The 17,358-nt window shown below is 55.4% G+C and overlaps 1 protein-coding gene across 3 annotated transcripts in view; it reads right to left on the minus strand.

The window, feature by feature from the left end:
* Positions 1-17,358, minus strand: part of GBA2 (glucosylceramidase beta 2) — a 364,366-nt gene that overhangs the window by 346,583 nt on the left and 425 nt on the right. For 2 of the 3 annotated variants that reach the window (XM_075573185.1, XM_075573361.1), the window contains exons 1-2: positions 16,439-17,358; positions 9,956-11,396 (exon numbers count right to left, since the gene is read on the minus strand). The exon at positions 16,439-17,358 is cut by the window's right edge. In XM_075573185.1, the coding sequence (XP_075429300.1) occupies positions 9,956-10,137 (182 nt within the window). In that variant the 5' untranslated portion in view covers positions 10,138-11,396; positions 16,439-17,358. The remainder of the gene's footprint in view (positions 1-9,955; positions 11,397-16,438) is intronic. The other variant, XM_075573274.1, reaches the window with a different exon arrangement.

The raw sequence follows: 17,358 nt of genomic DNA on the forward strand, positions 1-17,358 counted from the left end.
TTCTGCCTATGCTACGGGTACATGTTCTACCTATGCTGCGGGTACATGTGCTACCTATGCTACGGGTACATGTGCTACCTATGCTACGGGTACATGTTCTACCTATGCTACGGGTACATGTGCTACCTATGCTATGGGTACATGTTCTACCTATGCTACGGGTACATGTTCTACATATGCTACGGGTACATGTACTACCTATGCTACGGGTACATGTGCTACCTATGCTACGGGTACATGTGCTACCTATGCTACGGGTACATGTGCTACCTATGCTACGGGTAGATGTTCTACCTATGCTACGGGTACATGTGCTACCTATGCTACGGGTACATGTTCTACCTATGCTACGTGTACATGTACTACCTATGCTACGGGTACATGTTCTACCTATGCTACGGGTACATGTTCTACCTATGCTACGGGTACATGTGCTACCTATGCTACGGGTAGATGTTCTACCTATGCTACGGGAACATGTGCTACCTATGCTACGGGTACATGTTCTACCTATGCTACGTGTACATGTACTACCTATGCTACGGGTACATGTTCTACCTATGCTACGGGTAGATGTTCTACCTATGCTACGGGTACATGTGCTACCTATGCTACGGGTAGATGTTCTACCTATGCTACGGGTACATGTGCTACCTATGCTACGGGTACATGTTCTACCTATGCTACGTGTACATGTACTACCTATGCTACGGGTACATGTTCTACCTATGCTACGGGTACATGTTCTACCTATGCTACGGGTACATGTGCTACCTATGCTACGGGTAGATGTTCTACCTATGCTACGGGTACATGTGCTACCTATGCTACGGGTACATGTTCTACCTAGCTACGGGTACATGTGCTACCTATGCTACGGGTACATGTTCTACCTAGCTACGGGTACATGTTCTACCTATGCTACGGGTACATGTTCTACCTATGCTACGGGTACATGTTGTACCTATGCTACGGGTACATGTACTACCTATGCTACGGGTACATGTTCTACCTATGCTACGGGTACATGTACTACCTATGCTACGGGTACATGTGCTACCTATGCTACGGGTACATGTTGTACCTATGCTACGGGTAAATGTGCTACCTATGCTATGGGTACATGTCCTATCTATGCTACGGGTACATGTTGTACAAAACAAAAATTCTTAAAACTAGAAACTATCCATAAAACAAACCCCTCCCGGAAAACTACAGGCAAATAATTTCCGTACGAGGCAACTAAATCCATTGTTAGTGACAAAACGCAGAGAGAGCGATAAGATGGACTCTATAGAAACACTACGAAAAAAGCAACACTGCAGTGAGAATGCTGGCACGCAAGTTAAAGCTAAAATCCATAATATTTACACCAAAAATGGATTGGTACCTGTAACAGGGACGTATTCCTCTTAAAGAAACTTGCCTCTAATCCAGCAGTGTGCTGGTTAATTGCACACCAGCAATTAGCCAACTCCACCTGGCCGATTGAGAGCTCTGTGAAATAGCCTGTCTGAGGCAGGAAGGGGGATTCCTTCGTCTCACAATTGGGGGCTGTACCAAGGAAGGACAGATGTCTTGAGCTTCAAAGAGACTGCACGCTGACAGCAAGACAAAGGGGACAAGATTCTAATCCTGGATCCTGACTTTTTTTTACTTTTCAAAAAATGATTAATAAAAAATTTAAGCAATAATAATAAAAAAAAAAAAGAACCCTCAGCAGATCCGGACGAGAGATTCACCCAGATTCCAGGACAAGAGAACCGCAGCGGTGAATTTGAATCGACCAAAAGATGCTCTCGGAGAAATAGCAGCGAGCCGCTTCAGAAATTTCAAGGCAAAATATTTACTAAGTCCCACATTTCAGGGGCCATGTTCTCAGAATAGAACGTAGCGACACAGCTGGGATTGAACGCCGAAAAGAGTACCAGGACGTTTGGTACTATCTCCCGGTCAAGGGATTTCGGCATCTCCGGATGAAAGAGGGCGGTGGTGTCAGGAACTTCATGCCGATTTGAGTTCCAGGACATTTCGGGCCAAGTCCCGGTCAACCTAAAGACTGTTTTCTGTTCTATTTTACCTAGGAAAGTCCTGTTTTGTAGCCCAGACCCCCAGTAAGTGTGTTTTCTTCTGTATTTTGTAACCCACGGTGTGTACGTCTGATTCAATGGAATAAAATTACAATATATTTTACCATCTTGTTCTGCTCTGGGACTGATCCAGGTAAAAAGGTGTAAATACCTGGTCTCCCATGCCAGTTTCCTGCTCCCTAGTCTCAGTTCCTGCTCCTGCCTTCCTGTTGCCAACCCCTGCCTTGACCCCAACGATCCTGCTTGCTGCCTGCCACCGAACCCTGCCTGGACCCCAACGATCCTGCTTGCTGGAAGCCACCGAACCCTGCCTGGACCCCAACGATCCTGCTTGCTGCCTGCCACCGAACCCTGCCTGGACCCCAACGATCCTGCTTGCTGCCTGCCACCGAACCCTGCCTGGACCCCAACGATCCTGCTTGCTGGAAGCCACCGAACCCTGCCTGGACCCCAACGATCCTGCTTGCTGCCTGCCACCGAACCCTGCCTGGACCCCAACGATCCTGCTTGCTGCCTGCCAACGAACCCTGTCTGTGACCACGACAATCCTGCTTGCTGCCTGCCATTGAACCCTGTCTGTGACCACGACAATCCTGCTTGCTGCCTGCCATTGAACCCTGTCTGTGACCACGACAATCCTGCTTGCTGCCTGCCATCGAACCCTGCTTGTGATCCCTACAATCCTGCTTGCTGCCTGCAACCGAACCATGCTTGTGAGCCCGACAATCCTGATTGCTGTCTGCCACCAAACCCTGCCTGTCACCCCGACAGTGACGGTAGGGATAGCTGGCACCACAAAACTGAGATGAAGCCCAGCGAGCTACCCCTAAATCTATGTAACTTGGCCACCTATGTAAGGCTTATTTCAGCCAAATGTATTTAATATCTGGGAGAGAACAGGGAATGTATTATGAACTATGTACTGTATGTGAGAATGTATATCAAAGCCTGTATTCGTTATTCCCTGTAAATGCAATCCCAGTTTAGTGAATCAGCATTGTTCTGTAATTTGCTTTGGGTGTCAGCCCTACGGTCATCTCTTTGGAGAAAGACTAAGCAATCCACTTAGTTGAAGCTTTCTATAGAAATGATAGGATTAGGGACAGCTAGGTGTCAGGACTCCTGGGGGGAGGTGAAAGGCTGCTTATCAGATCTGGGAGTAAGAGCATTGTACTGCACAGACTCTGAGGCTCCAACCCAGTGGGAGGTCTTGAGTGCCTTAGCATGCCCCTACTCTGGCTTTTGTGGCACTAACTTAATCCGTGCTCCGATTGGCATGCAGCCCCTGTCCCATGCAACGGATAGCCACAGAGGGCTATATAAGGGGTGCTGCTGGTCAGAGAATTCAGATCTACCTTCAGAGAGAGAGCGACACTCTGGGAAGGAGTGTGGAGATTCCCTCAGAGGACCATCAGAGAGAGAGAGAGACTGAGAGACATTATGTAAAGGAGTTTGGATCTTTACAGAGACAAGCTGGAGAGATATCTCAGAGGGGCTGCTGTGTGATCAGCCCTCTGATATCCTGGACGAGAAGCGACAGGGCAAGCCTTTTTGACGCATGCCCCGGGACCTAGAGAGGCTAGAGTCTACTCCCCAGGCCCCCAGTTGGTATTGTATCTTGTTCTGTACATATTTGTTTTGTTTGCTGGCGTGCCAGAATAAACCCCATTATATTCAACAACTTTGTCCTCTCTGGTGTTAGTGATCCCGGTGGTTTCGGTGTAAAAGTACTGGTCTCCTGTCAGGCTTTTTCTGGTGGCAGTGGTTGGACTTTGTGTTGGGATTTCTTCCGGAAAATCACAGCTCAAACATGGTCTTGAATTTTCAAGACCGCAGGACAAGTTGTTCCAGACAAACGTTGTAGAAACCTGAAATTTTACTATTCGATCACATTTATATTAGTTTGGGTAAATCTGAAGATAGTTGGTTCAGCAGGATGTTATTCATCCTGGGACAGACAATAGTTAGTTGCCCTGTGCGCAAGATATGGGCTGCCGAGTGACGCCTGGGGTACAATGGGCCTTGTGGAGGATCTTGAGTGGTATGAGGTTGGCTTGGCCGAGTACGTTGCTACAGAGTGTTTGTGCGGATTTCCTTGCAGAGTATAGTCGACATTATCAAGGACTTTCGCTGGCACATTGTCCACCTAGTGAGAGGTCCTGCAGGACATGTGCCCGTTTGATTACCACTTACGCAGCCCGAGAAGCGGGTCCTAAACTCCGCTACAGTGCCGGTGAGCCGAGCACTTCAAGTAGCTGACTCTTCCCAAGCCACCAAGCCATGGTGGCGTCAGCCAGGAGCCAGAGAGGCTGTGGTCGACCGAGACATTGCCGGCGAACCTGCCTCCGTGAGAGCGACTGTGCTGGCTGAGGATGGCACAACACGGGTGCCTTGCCTCGTGGCCGCTAAGATGGCAGAGGATGTCCACAAGAGCCAGTGCTCCCTGGGAGACCGGACGTACCATCCGCGGGTGGAATGCCCCAAAGTATCCTGCTCGAGTAACCCCAATCAGGGGCAACGTTTCCCAGCTACAGGGTCGACAGCCTATGACTGGCTAGCCCCAGCAAAGAAACAGACAGCAGCTGTGCCGCCGGAGAAGCAAAGGACCCTGCCATGGTCCCTCCAGCAGCTACTAGCGGCGCAGAGATGCAGCTTGACGGGCAGCAGAGTGCAGCCATCAGGCTGGAGGACCAAGCGGTCCATGGAAGATATTTGCAGACAGGGGTCCCAAGCAAACAGCAGTAGTCGGCCTGGGGGGCCCCAGCGCTACCGTACCTCTGGGGCAGCCTGAAATGGTCTGCCCAGAGCAACAGCTCCCATGGACGGGGATGCTGGTGAAGCTACAAGGAGAGGATGCTCCTGTGACCCAAGTCAGGCAGTTGCCCCTGCGGTGGAGCCTTTGGCGCCGCCGTCCATCACAGTATTTCATATTACGCAGCTTTTGGAGCTAACAGCCATGATCACCGCTCCCCTGCATTTGGAGCCATCATGTTAAAGGGTCACGGAGGAGACCAGGCCGGTAACCCAGACCCAGCCTAACCTCTGTCCTGACATCCCAGCTGACCATTCCCCTGACAAACAAACTGACTGAGGGCGAACGGCCGGAGCTCAGTGAGTGGTCCTGGGAGAGGGTGCGGGCAGACACTGATCTGGCGGGCATGAGACCTCGGGCGGCCGAGTCTGCCTCCAAGATCATGCCGATCGGTTCCCCGGACCCTGTGTGCTTATATACTGCGGACCAGCCCCGGTTAGACAGGGGACAGAGAGGGGCCAGTTAGTGAGTCCCTGGGTGGGTGGGGAACAGAGCTTGCAGGGGAATAAGGAGATTCTGCTGACAGGGCATCAGGAGGTCGCTCGCATCAGAGCCCGGCTAGTGCAACCATTCTGCGGGCTGGAGGCATCCCAGGAGGTATCGGCGTTCGGCCGCACCTGGGATGTCTGCCAGTAAGTAGGCAGGCCGGGGGACAGTGCGAGGGCTGCCCGGAGACTGTCACCAGGTTTATTTAAGCCCTTACAGCACAAGGCTGCGAGTGGGTCAGTGGTGTTAGCTGTATGCAGCTCGTGGCTGGGAAATCAGGAGAGCCTGCATGACCTAGGAGAGGCTAGGCAGGGAGGCTCAGTGGAGCAGGGGGGGACCTGTCCCCAGGTCACGGCTCCCCAGCAGGAGCAGACACGAAAGGTAGGAGAGATAGACCGGGTTCTGGCTCTGGATAAGCTGGGCAGGACCCATCCACCTGATCTCCTGGTCAAATCCGGGGATCACATACCCCTCCACCGGACCGTGTACAGGTCTCGGCGAAGGGGGAACAGAACCTGGGGAAGGAGATAGAGGAGACACAGGGCTACCATAGGAGAGGGGAGAGCCAGGGTAGCGTCCCAGACAGACTCCTGATTGAGGTGACCAAGAGGTGGCTCGAGGTACTGTCAGCCTGGTCCCCCGAGTGTGGGGAAGTGTTACAGGCTCTGCCAGTATGCCTGGCCACTGCTTGGGCTCAGGAGCGCTGGCAGCCCTATGTATGTGGGAAGCCATATGCGGGGCTCGTGGAGCACGACCCCCTAAACTGGTTGCAGAGGATGCCCGGGGAGTCTGAGACCTGGTGCTGTACCCTTCAGGACTTGGACTTCGCCAAGGGTAGCAGACATGGCAGTGCAGATGGTCTCTCCCGGCAGGACATACCCAGCGACCAACGCACCTCAAGGACTTCCAGGCTTGTGGAGCCACCTGATGGGATGACTACCCCAGAGCCTTCATCTTGAGGGGGGAGATGTGACGGTAGGGGTAGCTGGCATCACAAAACGGGGATGAAGCCCAGCTAGCTACCCCTAAATCCATGTAACTTGGCCACCTATGTAAGCCTTATTTCAGCCAAATGTATTTAATCTCTGGGGAAGAAAATGGAATGTATAATGCACTATGTCTGCCAGAATGTATTGTTATTTCCTGTAAATGCAATCCCACAGTTTAGTGAATCAACATTGTTCTGTAATGTGCTTTGGGTGTCAGCCCCGCAAGAATACAAATGAGATATTCCATTGTTACTGTCATCTCTATGGAGAAAGACTAAGCAATCCACTTAGTTGAAGCTTTCTAGAGAAAATGATAGGATTAGGGACAGCTGGGTGTCAGGACTCCTGGGGGGAGGTGAAAGGCTGCAGATCAGATCTTGGAGCAAGAGCATTGTACTGCAAAGACTGAAGCTCCAACCCAGTAGGAGGTCTTGAGTGCCCTAGCATGCCAGAGAAATCCGTGCTCTGATTGGCCTACGAGAGAGAGAGAGAGAGAGAGAGAGAGAGAGAGAGAGAGAGAGAGAGAGAGAGAGAGAGAGAGAGAGAGAGAGAGAGAGAGAGAGAGAGAGAGACACTGACTGACATAGAGCGACAGAGAGAGAGAGACAGACAGAGAGAGAGAGAGAGAGAGAGAGACACAGACAGACAGACAGACAGACAGACAGACAGACAGACAGACAGACAGAGAGAGAGAGAGAGAGAGAGAGAGAGAGAGAGAGAGAGAGAGAGAGAACCCCTCCTGCTTGCCTAGGGTTGAAGATAAGTACTCCCTTGGTGTTTGGAAATTGTGGATTCCTAAAGTGCTTGCTTCTGCAGGTTTTGTTATATCCTGATTTTTTTGTCCCTGAGAATAGTTCCCGTTATCTTTTTTGTGGGAATTTCAGCTGAAAGGGTTTTTTTTTATTAGTTTTCCTAAAGCAAACCCACCACTGCACAACCTGTACAGATAGAGACGTTTTACTCTGTTCAGAAACGTTTCTGCTGAGGCTAGCACTGTTGCTGCAGAGACCAGTGCATTTTTTTTGTAGTGCCTGGTTTAACCCCTTCTGACATTCATATTCCCTTTTCCAAAGATCTGCTTGTATTTCCCTGCAGTAGCTGGTGTCGCCTCTTCAGACTCTCAGACTTGTATTTCTAAAACAGTCTTGTGTTACCTTGATTTACTGCTTTCCCTGGTTGGACCACTGCTGTTCACAGGGTTCCCATTTCAAAAACAAGAGTACTCCCATTGTTTTGTTGCTATATGCCCCCGTGTCACTGTAATCTGTGATATTGCTATGCCTGATTGTAAAGTTTCAGATGTAACAGCAAGTTTCTCGGTGTATGGTTTCCCCTGCAATGTATGATATTTCTGTGACTGATGCTAAGGTCTCAAATCTAAGGGTCAGCTCTCCTATCTGTGTCTCCCTGTTGTGCCTAAAATTTCTGTTATTCATTCCAATGCTTCTGCTTTAAAGACACATTTCCTCTTTACTGGTTTCTTGGGAAGTTTGGTTTCCCCATGTCTGAAGCTATGGCTCCCACTTTGAAAACAGCCTTAAGCAATAAATGTGAACACGGTACCACTGATTCTTCAGAGCTTCTCAAGGCAAAGAGATAGAAGACGACGACGGATGGCTGTTCAATTATAATGGAATTTGCAGAATGAATTAACTATGACCATGAGATATGCTGCAGTCTAAGGCGACTAGCAGAATAATTCCATGACTAGTGGAAAATAAAGAGTTTGCCTTTAACCAAAGTAAAGATGCCTTAACTCAGGCACTTCAATCCGCGGGGAAAGAGATTGATTGCCTCTATGGACGACTAGATAAAGAGCAAGAGGCCAAGGCTGCACTACAGAAGTGCCTGTCCTCAGCTATTGCTAAATGCTTATTACAGGAGAAAGAAAAGCACCAGTTGGAGAGTGACCTTGTGACCTGGGAGTGATGGGGTTATACGGGGGCAGAGCTGGGTGTGATGGGGTTATACGGGGGCAGAGCTGGGTGTGATGGGGTTATACGGGGGCAGAGCTGGGAGTGATGGGGTTATACGGGGGCAGAGCTGGGAGTGATGGGGTTATACGGGGCAGAGCTGGGAGTGATGGGGTTATACGAGGGCAGAGCTGGGTGTGATGGAGTTATACGAGGGCAGAGCTGGGAGTGATGGAGTTATACGGGGACAGACCTGGGAGTGATGGTGTTATACGAGGGCAGAGCTGGGTGTGATGGAGTTATACGAGGGCAGACCTGGGAGTGATGGAGTTATACGAGGGCAGACCTGGGTGTGATGGAGTTATACGAGGGCAGACCCGGGAGTGATGGAGTTATACGAGGGCAGACCTGGGAGTGATGGGGTTATACGAGGGCAGACCTGGGTGTGATGGGGTTATACGGGGGCAGACCTGGGTGTGATGGGGTTATACGACGGCAGACCTGGGAGTGATGGTGTTATACGGGGGCAGACCTGGGAGTGATGGGTTATACGGGGGCAGACCTGGGTGTGATGGGGTTATACGAGGGCAGACCTGGGAGTGATGGTGTTATACGGGGGCAGACCTGGGAGTGATGGGGTTATACGGGGGCAGACCTGGGAGTGATGGGGTTATACGAGGGCAGACCTGGGTGTGATGGGGTTATACGGGGCAGACCTGGGTGTGATGGGGTTATACGAGGGCAGACCTGGGTGTGATGGGGTTATACGAGGGCAGAGCTGGGTGTGATGGGGTTATACGAGGGCAGAGCTGGGTGTGATGCGGTTATACGAGGGCAGACCTGGGTGTGATGGGGTTTTACGGGGGCAGAGCTGGGTGTGATGGGGTTATACGGGGCAGACCTGGGTGTGATGGGGTTATACGAGGGCAGACCTGGGTGTGATGGGGTTATACGAGGGCAGAGCTGGGTGTGATGGGGTTATACGGGGCAGACCTGGGTGTGATGGGGTTATACGAGGGCAGACCTGGGTGTGATGGGGTTATACGAGGGCAGAGCTGGGTGTGATGGGGTTATACGAGGGCAGAGCTGGGTGTGATGCGGTTATACGAGGGCAGACCTGGGTGTGATGCGGTTATACGAGGGCAGACCTGGGTGTGATGGGGTTTTACGGGGGCAGACCTGGGTGTGATGGGGTTATACGAGGGCAGACCTGGGTGTGATGGGGTTATACGGGGGCAGAGCTGGGAGTGATGGGTTATACGAGGGCAGACCTGGGAGTGATGGGGTTATACGGGGGCAGACCTGGGTGTGATGGGGTTATACGGGGGCAGACCTGGGAGTGATGGGGTTATACGAGGGCAGAGCTGGGTGTGATGGTGTTATACGGGGCAGACCTGGGTGTGATGGGGTTATACGGGGGCAGACCTGGGTGTGATGGGGTTATACGAGGGCAGAGCTGGGTGTGATGGGGTTATACGGGGGCAGACCTGGGAGTGATGGGGTTATACGAGGGCAGAGCTGGGTGTGATGGTGTTGTACGAGGGCAGAGCTGTATAAGAAATACATAGTATAGGAGACTGTGCAGGATGGGTAGTGTATATAGTTATACGAGTAGTGTCAGTGATGTCACAGCTGGGCACGGTGCGGTCCCACGGTGTCACTTACCGGATGCCCATGGGTAGGTGGCTTAGCACAATGGAAGGCGACACATTAGTGAGCTGGAAAGGTTTCCTCTTCTCCTCAAACTCGTGTGCCAGACAGATCCGCCAGCCATGGGCAGGCACCCCGTGCCCCTGTGCCCTGCCCTGGTAACCCCCCATCAGCTGGGCCGTGCTCTCCATGACCATCAGCTCCGAGCAGGCTCTAGGTTACGGTGACGGTGCAGGACAGGGATGCAGGCTCTGCGTCACGGTGACGGTGCAGGACAGGGATGCAGGCTCTGCGTCACGGTGACGGTGCAGGACAGGGATGCAGGCCCTGCGTCACGGTGACGGTGCAGGACAGGGATGCAGGCTCTAGGTTACGGTGACGGTGCAGGACAGGGATGCAGGCTCTGGGTGACGGTGCAGGACAGGGATGCAGGCTCTGGGTCACGGTGACGGTGCAGGACAGGGATGAAGGCTCTGGGTCACGGTGACGGTGCAGGACAGGGATGCAGGCTGTGGGTGACGGTGCAGGACAGGGATGCAGGCTCTGGGTCACGGTGCAGGACAGGGATGCAGGCTCTGGGTCACGGTGACGGTGCAGGACAGGGATGCAGGCTGTGGGTGACGGTGCAGGACAGGGATGCAGGCTCTGGGTCACGGTGCAGGACAGGGATGCAGGCTGTGGGTGACGGTGCAGGACAGGGATGCAGGCTCTGGGTCACGGTGACGGTGCAGGACAGGGATGAAGGCTCTGGGTCACGGTGACGGTGCAGGACAGGGATGCAGGCTCTGGGTGACGGTGCAGGACAGGGATGAAGGCTCTGGGTCACGGTGACGGTGCAGGACAGGGATGCAGGCTGTGGGTGACGGTGCAGGACAGGGATGCAGGCTGTGGGTCACGGTGCAGGACAGGGATGCAGGCTCTGGGTCACGGTGACGGTGCAGGACAGGGATGCAGGCTGTGGGTGACGGTGCAGGACAGGGATGCAGGCTCTGGGTCACGGTGCAGGACAGGGATGCAGGCTGTGGGTGACGGTGCAGGACAGGGATGCAGGCTCTGGGTCACGGTGACGGTGCAGGACAGGGATGAAGGCTGTGGGTCACGGTGCAGGACAGGGATGCAGGCTGTGGGTGACGGTGCAGGACAGGGATGCAGGCTCTGGGTCACGGTGCAGGACAGGGATGCAGGCTGTGGGTGACGGTGCAGGACAGGGATGCAGGCTCTGGGTCACGGTGACGGTGCAGGACAGGGATGAAGGCTCTGGGTCACGGTGACGGTGCAGGACAGGGATGCAGGCTGTGGGTGACGGTGCAGGACAGGGATGCAGGCTCTGGGTCACGGTGCAGGACAGGGATGCAGGCTGTGGGTCACGGTGCAGGACAGGGATGCAGTCTGGGCTGCTGCCAGCTTTTATCCTGACTCCTACCACACCCTACAGGTCAAAGTCCTTCCTGGATTCCTGTGTGCAAAGATAACAGGTCTGTGTCCACACGTGAAGAGCTCTGTGTGTGTGTGTGTCCACACGTGAAGAGCTCTGTGTGTGTGTGTGTCCACACGTGAAGAGCTCTGTGTGTGTGTCCACACGTGAAGAGCTCTGTGTGTGTGTGTGTCCACACGTGAAGAGCTCTGTGTGTGTGTGTGTCCACACGTGAAGAGCTCTGTGTGTGTGTGTCCACACGTGAAGAGCTCTGTGTGTGTGTGTGTGTCCACACGTGAAGAGCTCTGTGTGTGTGTGTGTGTCCACACGTGAAGAGCTCTGTGTGTGTGTGTCCACACGTGAAGAGCTCTGTGTGTGTGTGTGAAGACCTCCCTGTCTGTGTGTATGCACATGTGAACAGCTGTGTGTGTGTGTGTGTGTGTGTATGCACATGTGAAGAGCTCCATGTGTGTGTGTGTGTGTGTCCACACGTGAAGAGCTGTGTGTGTGTGTGTGTGTGTGTGTGTGTGTGTGTGTGTGTGTGTGTGTGTGTGTGTGTGTGTGTGTGTGTGTGTACATGTGAACAGCTATGTGTGTGTGTGTGTGTGTATGCACATGTGAAGAGCTCCATGTGCGTGTGTGTGTGTGTGTATATGCACATGTGAAGAAATCTGTGTGTGTGTGTATACACATGTGAACCGCTCTGTGTGTGTGTGTGTGTATGCAGGGCGCTCTCTCTCTCTAACAAGCAGGGCGCTCTCTCTCACAGGCAGGGCGCTCTCTCTCTCTGTCACAGGCAGGGCGCTGTCTCTCTCTCACAGGCAGGGCGCTGTCTCTCTCTGTCACAGGCAGGGCACTCTCTCTCTCTGTCACAGGCAGGGCGCTCTCTCTCTCTGTCACAGGCAGGGCGCTCTCTCTCTCTGTCACAGGCAGGGCGCTCTCTCTCTCTGTCACAGGCAGGGCGCTCTCTCTGTCACAGGCAGGGCGCTCTCTCTCTCTGTCACAGGCAGGGCGCTCTCTCTCTCTGTCACAGGCAGGGCGCTCTCTCTCTCTCTCACAGGCAGGGCGCTCTCTCTCTCTGTCACAGGCAGGGCGCTCTCTCTCTCTGTCACAGGCAGGGCGCTCTCTCTCTCTGTCACAGGCAGGGCGCTCTCTCTCTCTGTCACAGGCAGGGCGCTCTCTCTCTCTGTCACAGGCAGGGCGCTCTCTCTCTCTGTCACAGGCAGGGCGCTCTCTCTCTCTGTCACAGGCAGGGCGCTCTCTCTCTCGCTCTCTCTCACAGGCAGGGCGCGCTCAATCTCTCTCTCACAGGCAGGGCGCTCTCTCTCTCTCACAGGCAGGGCGCTCGCTCTCTCTCTCTCACAGGCAGGGCGCTCTCTCTCTCTCACAGGCAGGGCGCTCTCTCTCTCACAGGCAGGGCGCTCTCTCTCTCTCACAGGCAGGGCGCTCTCTCTCTCTCACAGGCAGGGCGCTCTCTCTCTCTCACAGGCAGGGCGCTCTCTCTCTCTCACAGGCAGGGCGCTCTCTCTCTCTCACACAGGCAGGGCGCTCTCTCTCTCTCACAGGCAGGGCGCTCTCTCTCTCTCACAGGCAGGGCGCTCTCTCTCTCTCACAGGCAGGGCGCTCTCTCTCTCTCACAGGCAGGGCGCTCTCTCTCTCTCTCTCTCTGTCACAGGCAGGGCGCTCTCTCTCTCTCACAAGCAGGGCGCTCTCTCTCTCACAGGCAGGGCGCTCTCTCTCTCTCACAGGCAGGGCGCTCTCTCTCTCTCACAGGCAGGGCGCTCTCTCTCACAGGCAGGGCGCTCTCTCTCACAGGCAGGGCGCTCTCTCTCTCTCACAGGCAGGGCGCTCTCTCTCTCTCACAGGCAGGGCGCTCTCTCTCTCTCACAGGCAGGGCGCTCTCTCTCTCTCACAGGCAGGGCGCTCTCTCTCTCTCACAGGCAGGGCGCTCTCTCTCTCTCACAGGCAGGGCGCTCTCTCTCTCTCACAGGCAGGGCGCTCTCTCTCTCTCACAGGCAGGGCGCTCTCTCTCACAGGCAGGGCGCTCTCTCTCACAGGCAGGGCGCTCTCTCTCTCTGTCACAGGCAGGACGCTCTCTCTCTCTCACAGGCAGGACGCTCTCTCTCTCTCACAGGCAGGGCGCTCTCTCTCTCACAGGCAGGGCGCTCTCTCTCTCACAGGCAGGGCGCTCTCTCTCTCACAGGCAGGGCGCTCTCTCTCTCACAGGCAGGGCGCTCTCTCTCTCTCACAGGCAGGGCGCTCTCTCTCTCTCTCACAGGCAGGGCGCTCTCTCTCTCTCACAGGCAAGGTGCTCTCTCTCTCTCACAGGCAGGGCGCTCTCTCTCTCTCACAGGCAGGGCGCTCTCTCTCTCTCACAGGCAGGGCGCTCTCTCTCTCTCACAGGCAGGGCGCTCTCTCTCTCTCACAGGCAGGGCGCTCTCTCTCTCTCACAGGCAGGGCGCTCTCTCTCTCTCACAGGCAGGGCGCTCTCTCTCTCTCACAGGCAGGGCGCTCTCTCTCTCTCACAGGCAGGGCGCTCTCTCTCTCTCACAGGCAGGGCGCTCTCTCTCTCTCACAGGCAGGGCGCGCTCTCTCTCTCACAGGCAGGGCGCGCTCTCTCTCTCACAGGCAGGGCGCGCTCTCTCTCTCACAGGCAGGGCGCTCTCTCTCTCACAGGCAGGGCGCTCTCTCTCACAGGCAGGGCGCTCTCTCTCACAGGCAGGGCGCTCTCTCTCACAGGCAGGGCGCTCTCTCTCTCTCACAGGCAGGGCGCTCTCTCTCTCTCACAGGCAGGGCGCTATCTCTCTCTCACAGGCAGGGCGCTCTCTCTCTCACAGGCAGGGCGCTCTCTCTCTCTCACAGGCAGGGCGCTCTCTCTCTCTCACAGGCAGGGCGCTCTCTCTCTCTCTCACAGGCAGGGCGCTCTCTCTCTCTCTCTCACAGGCAGGGCGCTCTCTCTCTCTCTCACAGGCAGGGCGCTCTCTCTCTCTCACAGGCAGGGCGCTCTCTCTCTCTCACAGGCAGGGCGCTCTCTCTCTCTCACAGGCAGGGCGCTCTCTCTCTCTCACAGGCAGGGCGCTCTCTCTCTCTGTCACAGGCAGGGCGCTCTCTCTCTCTGTCACAGGCAGGGCGCTCTCTCTCTCTGTCACAGGCAGGGAGCTCTCTCTCTCTGTCACAGGCAGGACGCTCTCTCTCTCTGTCACAGGCAGGGCGCTCTCTCTCTGTCACAGGCAGGGCGCTCTCTCTCTCTCACAGGCAGGGCGCTCTCTCTCTCTGTCACAGGCAGGGCGCTCTCTCTCTCTGTCACAGGCAGGGAGCTCTCTCTCTCTCTCACAGGCAGGACGCTCTCTCTCTCTCTGTCACAGGCAGGGCGCTCTCTCTCTCAAAGGCAGGGCGCTCTCTCTCTCTCTCTCTCTCACAGACAGGGCGCTCTCTCTCTCTCTCACAGGCAGGGCGCTCTCTCTCTCTCACAGGCAGGGCGCTCTCTCTCTCTCTCACAGGCAGGGCGCTCTCTCTCTCTCTCTCTCACAGGCAGGGCGCTCTCTCTCACAGGCAGGGCGTTCTCTCTCTCTCTCTCACAGGCAGGGCGTTCTCTCTCTCTCACAGGCAGGGCGCTCTCTCTCTCTCACAGGCAGGGCGCTCTCTCTCTCTCTCTCTCACAGGCAGGGCGCTCTCTCTCTCTCTCACAGGCAGGACGCTCTCTCTCTCTCACACAGGCAGGGCGCTCTCTCTCTCTCTCACAGGCAGGGCGCTCTCTCTCTCTCACAGGCAGGGCGCTCTCTCTCTCTCTCTCTCACAGGCAGGGCGCTCTCTCTCTCTCTCACAGGCAGGACGCTCTCTCTCTCTCTCACAGGCAGGGCGCTCTCTCTCTCTCTCACAGGCAGGGCGCTCTCTCTCTCTCTCACAGGCAGGGCTCTCTCTCACAGGCAGGGCGCTCTCTCACAGGCAGGGCGCTCTCTCACAGGCAGGGCGCTCTCTCACAGGCAGGGCGCTCTCTCACAGGCAGGGCGCTCTCTCACAGGCAGGGCGCTCTCTCTCTCACAGGCAGTGCGCTCTCTCTCTCACAGGCAGGGCGCTCTCTCAAAGGCAGGGCGCTCTCTCACAGGCAGGGCGCTCTCTCACAGGCAGGGCGCTCTCTCACAGGCAGGGCGCTCTCTCTCTCTCACAGGCAGGGCGCTCTCTCTCTCTCTCACAGGCAGGGCGCTCTCTCTCTCTCTCACAGGCAGGGCGCTCTCTCTCTCTCACAGGCAGGGCGCTCTCTCTCTCTCACAGGCAGGGCGCTCTCTCTCTCACAGGCAGGGCGCTCTCTCTCTCACAGGCAGGGCGCTCTCTCTCTCTCTCACAGGCAGGGCGCTCTCTCTCTCTCACAGGCAGGGCGCTCTCTCTCTCTCACAGGCAGGGCGCTCGCTCTCTCTCACAGGCAGGGCGCTCGCTCTCTCTCACAGGCAGGGCGCTCGCTCTCTCTCACAGGCAGGGCGCTCGCTCTCTCTCACAGGCAGGGCGCTCTCTCTCTCTCACAGGCAGGGCGCTCTCTCTCTCTCACAGGCAGGGCGCTCTCTCACAGGCAGGGCGCTCTCTCTCACAGGCAGGGCGCTCTCTCTCACAGGCAGGGCGCTCTCTCTCTCTCACAGGCAGGGCGCTCTCTCTCTCTCACAGGCAGGGCGCTCTCTCTCTCTCACAGGCAGGGCGCTCTCTCTCTCTCACAGGCAGGGCGCTCTCTCTCTCTCACAGGCAGGGCGCTCTCTCTCTCTCACAGGCAGGGCGCTCTCTCTCTCTCACAGGCAGGGCGCTCTCTCTCTCTCACAGGCAGGGCGCTCTCTCTCTCTCACAGGCAGGGCGCTCTCTCTCTCTCACAGGCAGGGCGCTCTCTCTCTGTCACAGGCAGGGCGCTCTCTCTCTGTCACAGGCAGGGCGCTCTCTCTCTGTCACAGGCAGGGCGCTCTCTCTCTCACAGGCAGGGCGCTCTCTCTCTCTCACAGGCAGGGCGCTCTCTCTCTCTCACAGGCAGGGCGCTCTCTCTCTCTCACAGGCAGGGCGCTCTCTCTCTGAGGATGTCTCTTGGTGATAGCGTAAAGATCACTGACCCGGTCACTCACGTGTGGCTCATCCTGCGCTCTCATGGAGACCCACGCCAGCTGTCTGTCAAAGAGCTCAATCTGTCCCACGGTCTGTCTCTTCCTTGACCACGGTGTCACACTCTCTGAAGGTCTCTATGTGTTTCCCTATCCATCTGTCTCTTTCTGTATGCCTCTCTCTCAGTCCCTGTCTGTCTCTCTCTCTCAGTGTCAGTCTGCCTCTCTCTCAGTGTCAGTCAGTCTCTCTCTCTCTCTCTCTCTCTGAATGTCTCTCAGTGTTAGTCTGCCTCTGTGTCTCTCTCTCTGTGTCTGTCTGTCTCTCTCTCTGAATGTCTCTCAGTGTTAGTCTGCCTCTGTGTCTCTCTCTCTGTGTCTGTCAGTCTCTCTCTCTCTCTCTCTCTGTCGCTCTATGTCAGTCTAACTCAGTGTCTCTCTCTCTCTCTCTCTCTCTCTCTCTCTCTCTGTGTGTGTCTGTCTGTCTGTCTCTCTCTCTGTCGCTCTCTGTGTGTCTGTCTGTCTGTCTGTCTCTCTCTGTCTGTCGCTCTATGTCAGTCAGTGTCTCTCTCTGTCTGTCGCTCTATGTCAGTCAGTGCCTCTCTCTCTCTCTGTCGCTCTATGTCAGTCAGTGTCTCTCTCTCTCTCTCTCTCTGTCGCTCTATGTCAGTCAGTGCCTCTCTCTCTCTCTGTCGCTCTATGTCAGTCAGTGTCTCTCTCTCTCTCTCTCTGTCGCTCTATGTCAGTCAGTGCCTCTCTCTCTCTCTGTCGCTCTATGTCAGTCAGTGTCTCTCTCTCTCTCTCTCTCTCTCTCTCTCTGTCGCTCTATGTCAGTCAGTGCCTCTCTCTCTCTCTGTCGCTCTATGTCAGTCAGTGTCTCTCTCTCTCTCTCTGTCGCTCTATGTCAGTCAGTGTCTCTCTCTCTCTCTCTCTCT

This window comes from Ascaphus truei, chromosome 1, assembly GCF_040206685.1.
Source record: "Ascaphus truei isolate aAscTru1 chromosome 1, aAscTru1.hap1, whole genome shotgun sequence".
Classification (NCBI taxonomy): domain Eukaryota; kingdom Metazoa; phylum Chordata; class Amphibia; order Anura; family Ascaphidae; genus Ascaphus; species Ascaphus truei.